Raw genomic sequence first — 12,549 nt, 5'->3', positions numbered from 1 at the left:
CATTCTCAACATTTACTTTATGTGATGTCATGCAATTTTTTGTATTATCTATTTTTATGCCATGCTTATTTTTTTAATGTAATTTTTAAATTAAAGTAGAATTCATTGTTGGGTAAGGTTATAGACTTAGGTTTTCCTTTTCTTTTAAATCATATTTATGTATGTTATGTTGAAATTTGACATAAGAATAATTTGTTTTGAATTTAGAACTTATGTTATATTTTCAGTTTCATTTGTTTTAGTAGTATTGGCTTGAGACTTCACATTGCGAGTCATTCATTTTTTTAGTTAGACTTGATAGATTGTCTTTTGGTTAAAAATTGATTTAGAAAAGCATGTGTGTTGAAAAAAGCACAGATTGAAAACAATAGCCCTGGCGGGTTAAAAGGATTGAAAAAGAGCTCTTGCGGATTAAAAGTAGTATGATAGTTCTTTGAAGATTTCACTGATCCTGTAAGATCAATGACACTTTTGATACCACTGTTGGTGTTTTTGAAAATGAGGTAGCAAAAAGGGATTAAAAATATCTCTCGTTGGATTAAAATTGCTTTCAATAATTTTATTAAGCATTTAGGGCTTTAAATAGACAACATAAAAAACATAATCTATATAATTTGAAATTTAAAACAATCTAAAATATCTCAACAATTCAATCAACTTAAATAAAATTCAAAATTCAAAATTCAAATCTATATCTATATATAATAAGCCACAATGCAAAGATTTTTATAGTATTTAGTTACATTGTAACTTATCTTGTTAGCTTTCAACCAAAAGGAGTACTTCTTTTAAATAATAAATATGTCATTGTATGAGCTATTTATTACTCATTCCTTTTGAATTTGTTAATCTTATTTTGATCTGACACATAGTTTACGAAAGTAAATTAGATTTTGAGAAAAAACATTAAGTGATACTTGAAGTTGTCCCAGATTTTCAAAAAGACACCTTAACTTTACGTGTGTCCTATTACCCCACAAAACATTCAAAATCACAATAAATACACATTTTTTACACAATATTTCCACTTTGGACAAAAATATCCTTCGAATGTGCAATTTCTTAAAAATAAAAAGTCGGACCAATTATTGATGTATTGAAGGATGCTTTGGTAATTTCCTATGATGAATTCGTTTTGTTTGTTTCTTTTAAATTTATTTTACTATACTAAATAATTGTATAAAATATTATGAATCACGCTAATTAATTACTTAAATATTTAAAAGATATAAAAATATATAAAAGATCTGATTGACTCTTCAAATTTTACTGGTGACACATAAATTGGGACAAATGAAATAATATATATTATTTGAAAATTTCTTAGAAAGTGCTATAAATTACAGTAATTAACAACTACAAATATTTCAAAGACAAAAAAAATTGATTGAATCTCAAAAAAAATTTAGTACTACATAAATTGAGAAAAAAAATGACCTCTATTATTTGAAAATGCAGTAAAAGTATTACAAATTATACAATAAGAATTAACAATTTAAAATTTTAAAAGACTTTAATGCTTTATACTTATTCTATTTCCACTTTGGACAAAAATATCCTTCCAATATGCATATTTTTTGAAACAAAAAGTGGGACCCATTATTGATGTATTCAAGGATGCTTTGGTAATTTTCCTATGATGAATTCGTTTTGTTTGTTGTTTAATTTTTTTTAAATAATTGTATAAAATATTATAAATCACAATAATTATTTACTTAAATATTCAAAAGATATAAAATATGTAAAAGATCTGATTAACTCTTCAAATTTTATCGGTGACACATAAATTAGACAAATGAAATAATATATATTATTTGAAAATTACTTAGAAAGTACAATAATTTACAGTAATTAACAACATAATATTTTAAAGACAAAAAAAGTTGATTGAATCTCGAAATTTTATTAGTACCACATAAATTGAGAAAGAAGAAATAACTTTTATTATTTCAAAATTGCGTAAAAGATATTACAAATCATACAACAATAATTAGCAATTTAGAATGTTAAAAGACATATATATATATATATTTTTTTACCATAGTTAACAATAATTAAAAATTTAAACTATTTTAAATTAATATTAAACTTTGATTAACTCTTTAATTTTGTCTTTGTCACATAAATTGAAATAAAAAATGATACATATTGGGCCCGTGCTAGCACAGGCTCCAATGTCTAGTATATATATAAAGGAGGAACATAAACAAGGTGATGTGACACCTCTCTATGATCTCCATTCATTTTTTCTTTTTTCTTTTGGGATTTTTAATTGTCTAAATATTTTAATTAATATTTTATTCTTTATCTATAATCACTTGTAATTAATTTATTAAATTTATTGGTAAAAACAATCCACCCTCCCTCTCCCCCACGTCTAAGATCATGACCAATTCTTCAACTTTTCATCTTCTCTTTTAATTATTATTTATACCCTTTTATGACATTAAATGTTTTTTTATCTCAAAATTAATTGTGGAGATGAAGTCAATATCTCCTTTCATTACTATATACTAGTATACGTGCCCGCGCGTTGCGCGAATAATTTAAAATGTAATAATTTTATAATTAAAAATAACTAATAAAATGTATTATGCACTTAATAATATATTTAGTACATTATAGTAATAATAATATAATAATACAAATCATTAACTTATTTATTTAAGCACATTAAATTAATATTATTAGTACACGATTTAATCTATTGTATTACTATTATATCTATAGCTATATTAAATATACTTTTAGTTTTATAATATATTATGTTGAATTTTTTCTTAAAATACCATTAATTTTCTGATTATTTTATTTTGATAAAAAAATCAAATACATTAAATATGTTTATTTGTTTGTACTTTATTCTCTGTATATGGTTTGAATAAAAAAAAATGATAATACTTTATTAAATCTAATATTCCATATGAAATATTTGATATCATAAGATTAAATGGCATTCTAATATATATATATATATATATATATTATTAAATTTGTATAAAAATATAATAGAAAATTAATTTAAAGGTAAAAATAATCTTAATTAATACAACCACTATATTAGATTTATTCAAAGTATGTACTGAATATTTTAAATTTGAATTTGAATTGTATCAGAAAATATATGAATGTGAATGAGAGATTATTGATTTGAACTTTTATCCGCTAAAGCATATTATGTGTGATTATAATTATCTTAAAATTCAAATTAAAAGAATAAATTGAAAATTGTATTATATATTTTAATTTTTAAAAAAAAATTAAAAATTGTTAAAGCAGATAATGTAGATAAATTGTTAAATTACAATCTATTAACTACAAAGTGAAAGAGTACCGAATTAAAAAGAATTTAGATTACATAAAAGTTCTTATTTTCCAATGCTACAAACTACAAAGTAAAGAGCATTAAAATTTTACATTTATTTTTTCAACTTCGATTTTTGATATTGTACCAAATATGAAATGCATCAAAACTTGCATTTGTATTTCTAATTCTCTAATGAATTTTACCATATATATGGATAAATAAATTTTAAACAACAACAAACAATTGTTATTGTTTTTAAATTCAAAAACTTACTGATTATAATATTAATTTAGATAAATATAAATATAGAAAAAAAAAAGAAGGGAAGCGCAAAAAACTACTATTTAGCCACTAAAAAGAAGGTGCTTTACAGGATAAGATTAGTTACTTAGTTTTTAAAATTCAAATTCATATTTCAAATTAATTATTTAAACAATTTTGATAATGTTTTATATAATTAGTAGAAACAAAATAACAATATGTCCTTGTTTCTCTCGCTACACAATCCTAAATTATAGCATCATTATTTGTATATGTAATAGTTATCTACCAAATATTTTGTGGAAATATATTTACAGAAAAATAGGCTAAATTGATTTGTGTTTAGATTTATGTAAATATAAACATAATTGGTAGTTCCTAAATTATAGCAGCCAGTGTAGTTATATATGTATTTTTAAAACGTGGGAAGTACTTTTTTTTAAAAAAAAATATGGTACAGTTATCTTTTTTTTTTTTTTTTTTTTTTGGCTTAAAATTAAAATATTTTTCAGATTTAAAAAGATTTTCCGATTTTTTAAAAATAAATTTAGATTTAAAATATTTTTAATTATATTTTTTAATTTAATATGAATTATGTTTTAAATGACTCCACCGTGCATAAGTATTCTTCTCCTTTAAAAAAGATTGTTGTAGTTATTTTAGCCACATATTTATAATTAGTTAGTTAATAAAATTTTGTTCATTTTCTGATTTTATCTTCTTCTCCCCTTTTGTGTAAACTTAAAAGTATTCTTATCATTTAAAAAGATTTTTAGATTTTAGATTTAAAATATATTTCATTATTTAAACTAATAATTTAATTTTTATATATATTTATATACAAACATACATACATAGTCAATTTTTATATTTATATTTTATATTTAATAAAGAATTTGAAGTTTTTTAATTTTATTTTTCACATATGGGAGAAGTTTACATCTGATTAAATGTGAAAATATTGAATAATTTTTAATTTATATTCGTAATCTTTTTGCCCTTAAAAAATACATAATCAACATACATTATATATTGTAATTTGTAAGTGTCTTTTTGCTGAAAAGTCTATTGATATATGAATGCATCATGAACATTTGCAAAAATAAGTTGATACCACAATCTATTTTGGAAGTACTTTAGAAAATTAACTAAAGCTAACCATTAAAAGTATATTTTGACATAGAATAAAATAATTTTCAAAAAATATAGATATTGCATATTAAATATAAAAAACATACTCTTCATCAGTGGTCCATAATCACTATAAGAAAATATTATTTTGGTAAATCTAATTGGAATTGTGTTTAGTTTAGATATTTAGAAACATACATAATATTCATTGAAACCACATATAACCAAGTAAACAAAATTAATTTGTTATATGTTCAATGCAATTTCTCATATAGTGACGTTTTTCAATAAATGGGCATATAATTTTTTGTTGATCAGTAACCTTAATTACAGGGATTTATCATTGTCTTGTCCTTCTACATATAACAATATTCAAAAAAATAAATGCAATTATACAAATTTTAAACTTACCCCACTAATAAAAATAAGTAACGATAGTAAGACTAAAAAATCTATCTTAATTTAAAGGTAAACAAATCAATTCAACACCTGTAGGAGATAAAATTGACCTTGTAATTGTTAATTTGCTATAAAATCGGGTAAAAAAAAGAAACGTGACTTTATTTATTTTTTGTGGTATAGTTATTTTAGAGTGTGTACTATTATAATTTTAATTTTAATTTGTTAATTGTTAATTTTTTTTTAATTTACCATTTACAAATTAAAATACTTTGAGTTATGAATTATTTCAAGAAAAATTCAAATTCAAATGAAAATAACTATAAATATTAAATAATAAAGTGTGGCACAAATTTAGGCATGTTTTATATTTAAAAATTAATATTACTTTCAATTAGTACGTTTTCATAATTTTTCCAGATTATTGCGTAAATTTTTTTTCCTAATTTTCTATTTTAAAAGTTAAAAAATGTATTTGTATGCAAAAAAATTGTAACCGTATGTGTATCTATTATAAATTATGTGTATATATTATATATTTATTTTTTAGTTTAAATAATTAATGTAAAAATCTTACAAAAATCAAATAAAAGAAAGAAAAAAAGTTATAAACCTGCATTGATTAATGTTGCACGTTTTTAGGACTCCAACATGAAGCACTGATGGGCAGTAAACTTTAAATTTGATTTGAATTTACTATTTAAAATTCAAAGAAAGTACCGTTGGATCTATATCTCGACTACAAAATGCTTTGATTGTTTTTCAATTCTTCCACTGCTAAGAAGAAAAAAGAACGAATTTGACGACTGTCAAAATAAGAAAAAAAAAACGAATTTGATGATTGTAAAAACAGACTGCTTTGATCAAGAGCTTTTTTTTCTTTAGATGTTCATAATAGAGAGAGTGGGTTAATGTTAATTTAAAGAATTTTTATAGTTATAGTTTAAATGTGGGAAGTTACTTTCTTTTTTAAAAATGGTACGGTTATATTTTTTAAATTGACTATTTTGAAAACAGAAAAACTTATCCTCATTTTTCAATTTAAACTGCCTTGTATATATATTGAGTTTGAGTAGAATTGAAATTCATTGTTTGAAAGTTTTGCAACACTATTCGTATTTTTTTTTTAAAATATAAAAAATCAATTGACTATTAAAAAAACAGAAAAACTACAACGACTTTATATTTTGATTTGAAAAACAGAAAAACTTTTTTAATGTTGACAGTTTTCATTATTTGGGTAACTTGATGACATGTGTTTACTTTTATTTCAAATTTTGAATTTACAATATTTAATTAATTATATAATATTTAATTATTAATTAATAATTATTTAAAATTTTGAAAATTTGTGGCGCTGACATGTGTCATTTTTTCTTCTCCTATTATACATAGATAGATTTGTGTAAGTTGATGACATGTGTCTATTTTTATTTAATTTTTTTTATTTATAGATAGATAATAGTTATATAATAATTAATTAATTATTTAAAATTCTAAAATTTTGTGGCACTGACATGTGGCGTTTTTTCTTCTCCTATTATATATAGATAGATTAGAAGAGTCTAAGATTTACTACCATTGTTCCAATTAAATCATTACAAATGTCCAATACTTACTATATAAAATATATAAGTGGGCCCCACCTCCTTCCACTTAAATAATTTTTTTCAACCTTATCATGGTAAAAGTTGAATTTATTATCCTTTTCATTTAACTTTATATGATATTATTTTTTCTATAAAATCATTATATATGTTTTAATAAATTAAAATTTATTCTTTCTTGAATCAATATTATATCATTATGATTCTTGATTATGCTTTATTCTTACTACTTTCATTCTTTTACAAAAATATTTTATATATTATAATGATTCATGATATGATAAATTAGGCATGCAAAAGTAATTAAATTAATTAATCAAATATTGTCATTTGATTTGCAAATAGGGAAGAGTAGTTCTAGCTACTAATCATTTATAGACTATGAAATTAGGAGGAACGCATATATATATATAAACTTAAAATCATTTGAATTTTAATAATGCTTCCAAGAGTCATTTAAAAGAAATTTGGAAAGAGGAGGATGACTATGTAGATTTTTTCACATTTATAATTGTTTGTCACTATATTGACTTTGTTTTCTATACACATGCTTATGTTGTTGATTAATTGCATTTTGATGATTTTTTTTTTCATGATATATGAAAGAAAAACATTGTAAAAATATTTTTATATATAGGATCTTAATATTTTTCTTTTATTTAAGACATTTTCACTAAGGCAGAAGTTCTGTGGCTATTAATCGTGTATTTTTTAAATTTAATTTTTAGTATTTTTTCTTCAACAAGATCATTAACAATTGCATTTGCATGAGAAAATGACATATTATAAACATTTATTTTATTTATCACTTAAAGTGTATATATTTTTTTACCTGATAACTAAGTGGTTTTTATACTTATTACTATATCATAACTCTAGAAAAGAACGCAGTTAGATGGATAAAAGGATATTAACGTTCAATTATTAATACTTCAATATAAAAGAAATGGAACGAGATATTTAAATTGTGTCAATCAAGGAATTGTTTCCTTTTTCGATGAAGCTAATACCTCAAGAAGAAATTTAAAATATAGTTAAAGTGAGTTAGAATTTAATATTTAATTTATTTGAATTTGAAGATCGAAATTAAAATATTATTTTAAAAAAATCATGAATCTAATATTTTTTTGCACCGCGTTAAGCGCGGCCATGTTTACTAGTTCATTATAAACTAAACAACTTATTTTTCTAAAAACTAATGCAGTAACTAAAAGAAAATTTCAACACTCCTCTTTTGCTCCAGTCACTGTAATTGAAAAAATGCCCCTCCTCAATTTCTACTTTGAAAGTTGATGTTTGATTCTTTTCATTGTTTTTAAACTTGCAAAATTTCTTCTTTTGATTCTGTGCTTCAATCGTGACATTGTCTTGTGTAGTAGTTTATTTGAAAGTGCTTTAATCTGAACTTTTGTAGGATTTGCAGGGAGAGGTTGTGAGAGTTTTTCTTCCATCACAACATCACATATCACATATGTTTCAAAATATGATTTTATTCTCACAGACAAAATTTAATAATTTTCGTGTGAAAATTTTTGGGGCACAAAGAGAGACTGCTATTTGCCATTATTTTTGGTTAAAAGTTGATTTAGAAAAGCCTGTGCGTTGAAAAAAACACGAGTTGAAAATAGTAGTCATGATGAGTTAAAAGGATTGAAAAATAGCCTTTGCGGGTAAAAAATAGTATGATAGTTCTTTGAAAGATTTCACAGATTCCGTAAGATCAATGAAGCTCTTGATACCACATTTGATTTTTTTAAAAATGGGGCAGCAAAAAGGGGTTGAAAATATCTCTCTTTGGATTGAAATTGCTTTCAACGACATTCAATAATTTTATTAAGCATTAAGGGCTTTAAATAGTTAACATAAAAAACATAATATGCATAATTTGAAATTTAAAACAATCTAAAATATCTCAACAATTCAAACAACTTAAATAAAATTCAAAATTCAAAATTCAAATTCATTATAAACTAAATAACTTATTTTGCTAAGAACTACTACAATAACTAAAAACAAACTTCAACAGACAAGTCAATAATCTAATAAACTTATTTTCTGCTACAATGACAATTCACCATATTTTTAAGTTTTAAAGTATTTTCATCAATACCAATTTGATTTTTAAAAAGGGTCAAAATGACGTATTAAAAATAATTTTAAAATACTCTTCTTTCACCTATTAGGTTAAAGAAATATATTATGTTTTCACATAACAGCTACTACAATCTAATATGATATATATAAGTTTTTAATTAAAAATGTGACACTATTTTTATTTATCCTCATATAATTAAACCTAAATCTAAACACAATCCAACTCAGAAACTCAAATCCATTTTTCAAAGATCCGACATATCTTTCTCCCACTCATCAATAACATTAATCTTAATAACTAATTTTAATGCTAAATAATTTTTTTTATTCATTTCTAATACAAAATTCAATATGTAACCCTTAAAATGACAAAAAATTTATGTTGAAACCAAATCTTTGGAGGTAAAACTTTAACATTTTTTTTTGAAAATCTCAGCCACATTAATGTAAGAAATTTCCAAGAAAATAATTCATGCCAAATGAAGGATAAAAATAAAAGAATATTTTATTTAAAGATTAAATAATTAAGTTAATTTGAAATATAAAAAATGTTTCAACAATTTTATTATTTTGAAATGAACTGTGTATTATTTATTAATAAATGTATCAAATCAAAATTTAACAAATAAAAAGATATTGAGTTACTAAATATTTTAATTGGTTAACGTTTTACTTAGGATCCATCCAAAAATTGTCAATTTCCCAAATTCACTGCCCATTACGGCGGCGTTACTACCACTACCGCCCAATCTAGCGGCGGCGTTACCACCACTCCCGCCCAATCTAGCGGCCGCGTTACCACCACGATACCACCACCACCCGTATAAATTGAATTTCAAGGTAGCTGGAAAAATATCGCTGCACCCATTATCTTTTTTTTTCTCTGAGAGTTGTGTATAGCAAGCCTAATTTTTATATATAGAGAGAGTTACGGTCAGAGGCATCTGCCGACTGCTAGATGCACTTCTCTTCTTCTATGTCGAGTTGATTGCTCATGATTTTTAGCAAATATTGTTTTAGGTATTGATTGTGGGAAGCATACTTGCTTCTTCAAGTTGAAGTTACAATGATGATAGGAACTGTTTGTTCAAGGAGAAGTATATCCACATTTTCTTGTTTATGTCAGAGAATTAAGCAGACAGGTGAGTGTGTTGCTTCTACTTCTTCCTGTGAACTATATTATTCATTTTGTTTGTTGATTCAGGAAAGAGTTGTATATAGTTTTAGGATGCATAAAAATAGATCAATGTTCTATTAGATTCCAACTTTGGTATAGTTTTTGATTGCCCTGGAAAAATTGAAGCTACTATGTGATGCACATACTGGGATTTTTCATGGCATGAATAACTTGTAGAAAAAAAAACCTCTTTTTCCCCAAATGCACAAAGATAGTGAATGGTAATACCGTAATAGCCTTTTTTTTTGTTTATGTTGCAGAAAGTGATATTGTTAAAATGTTTGAAATCTCAAGGCCTAAGGCTGAAACAGAAGGTATCCAAGAGAAGAGACCACCCTTAAGAAGGGGTTCTGTAAGGATATTGGATGAGAGGTTCATCAGGATTCTGAAGATATTTAAGTGGGGTCCTGATGCTGAAAAGGCATTGGAGGTGCTAAAGTTGAAAGTAGATAATGAATTGGTTCGAGAGGTTATGAAAATAGACATGGAGGTCAGTGTGAAAATTCAGTTTTTTAAGTGGGCTGGTAAAAGGAGGAACTTTGAACATGATTCTACTACTTACCTGACTTTGATTCGATGTCTTGAAGAAGCTGGGCTGACAGGTGAAATGTGGAAGACGGTGCAAGAAATGGCACGGAGTACATGTGTTATTACTCCTGCCGATCTATCCGAGACTGTGAGAATTTTGGGCAGGGCAAAAATGGTAAACAAAACACTATCAATATTTTACCAGATTAAAGGTCGCAAGTGCAAGCCAACTGCAACCACTTACAATTCCATTATTTTGATGCTGATGCAAGAGGGCCAACATGAAAAAGTTCATGAGCTTTACAGTGAAATGTGTAATGAGGGCAACTGTTTCCCTGATACAGTAACCTACAGTGCTCTTATATCATCCTATGCAAAGTTAGGCCGTGATGATTCTGCTATTAGGTTATTTGATGAAATGAAGGACAATGGTTTACATCCCACTGCAAAGATATATACAACCTTGTTAGCAGTTTACTTCAAAATGGGTAGGGTCGAACTGGCTTTAGCATTAGTCAATGAGATGAAGAAGAATGCTTGTGCCCCAACTGTGTATACTTACACTGAATTGATAAGAGGGCTTGGTAAAGCTGGTAGAATTGAGGAGGCGTATTCTATATTTCTGTCCATGCTAAAAGAGGGATGTAAGCCGGATGTTGTGTTGATAAACAATGTGATAAACCTTCTAGGAAGGGGAGGACGTATAGGTGATGCTTTTAAATTGTTTAATGAAATGGAATCATTAAACTGTAAACCGAATGTTGTGACATATAATACTGTTATAAAATCCCTGTTTGAGTCGAAAGCGCCATTATCCGAGGTTTCATCTTGGTTTGACAGAATGAAAGCAAATGGAGTTGCTCCAAGCTCTTTTACTTATTCGATACTTATTGATGGGTATTGCAAGAAAAATAGAGTTGAAAAAGCCTTAGCTTTGCTTGAGGAGATGGACGAGAAGTGCTTTCCTCCTTGTCCAGCTGCCTATTGCAGCTTGATCAATAGCCTTGGAAAGGCAAAACGCTATGAAGCTGCAAATGAGTTGTTTCAAGAACTAAAAGAGAGTTGTGGATCTAGCAGTTCTCGGGTATATGCTGTAATGATAAAGCACTTCGGGAAATGTGGCCGTTTGACTGAGGCTGTCAATCTTTTCAATGAGATGCAAAAGCTGGGATGTTCTCCTGATGTATATTCGCACAATGCACTCATGTCCGGGCTGGTGAGGTCAGGTATGCTAGATGAGGCTTTTTCCATGTTTCGTAGTATGGAAGAAAATGGTTGTGCTCCCGACTTAAACTCATTTAACATAATACTAAATGGTTTGGCCAAGACTGGTGACCCACAGCGAGCGATCGAGATGTTTACAAAAATGAAACATTCAACAATTAAACCCGATGCTGTCTCTTACAACACCATTCTTGGTTGCCTAAGTCGTGCTGGCATGTTCGAGGAAGCTGCAAGACTGATGAAAGAGATGCGTGCCAATGCTTTTGAATATGATCTTATTACATACTCGTCAATACTTGAAGCAGTCGGTCATGTTGATGAGGATGGTACATGTCAAACTTCATGAGGGAGGTTTGGTATGGGAAATTCTTCTAGTTAGTGCTTTTCTTTATTTACACTATTTAGTACATGGGAACCGTTTAAATCATCTTGGCCTGGCAATATACGCTGCTTTATGTAGGGTTTTATGATGCTCTAGTAAAATTGAGTGGCAAATAATTGCAGCATTTTGGTTATTCTCCCTGCTGGTGTTGGCTTCTGCAGATATGTGATTGGATTTTCACTTTGGGGTAAGGGTTTGAAGTGGTATGTTCAGTACACATTAGCATGCGCACAGAATCTTCCTCCTGTTTTCTCAAATCGCTGAGTGGAATTAGGCTTGGCAGCACCCTGTAACAAAAGACGAAGGATGGTTAGCTTTTGGCGGACCTGATCAATTTCCTTTGTTTCATGATTCTCTCTGTCGTAAATATATCTAATTCTGTCTGTCGGTATGTGAGTTACAAAATTTCCATTAGTGAGTGTTTCTTCTACCTGTTTGT

The 12,549-nt window shown here is 26.5% G+C and overlaps 1 protein-coding gene across 1 annotated transcript; it reads left to right on the top strand.

Annotated features, from left to right (window-relative positions):
- Nucleotides 1–9,736: 9,736 nt before the first annotated feature.
- Nucleotides 9,737–12,324, top strand: LOC125830482 (pentatricopeptide repeat-containing protein At3g16010). The gene is made up of 2 exons (XM_049509677.1): nucleotides 9,737–9,941; nucleotides 10,237–12,324. The coding sequence occupies exons 1-2, from the start codon at nucleotides 9,866–9,868 to the stop codon at nucleotides 12,072–12,074; spliced, it is 1,914 nt and encodes a 637-aa protein (XP_049365634.1). The 5' UTR covers nucleotides 9,737–9,865; the 3' UTR covers nucleotides 12,075–12,324.
- The last annotated feature ends 225 nt before the right edge of the window (nucleotides 12,325–12,549 follow it).

Source organism: Solanum verrucosum, unplaced genomic scaffold (assembly GCF_900185275.1).
Source record: "Solanum verrucosum unplaced genomic scaffold, falcon-dt-bn FXZP01000228.1, whole genome shotgun sequence".
NCBI classification, from domain to species: domain Eukaryota; kingdom Viridiplantae; phylum Streptophyta; class Magnoliopsida; order Solanales; family Solanaceae; genus Solanum; species Solanum verrucosum.
The sequence above is the reverse complement of the archived record's forward strand: the minus strand, read 5'-3'. Positions and strand labels throughout refer to the sequence as shown.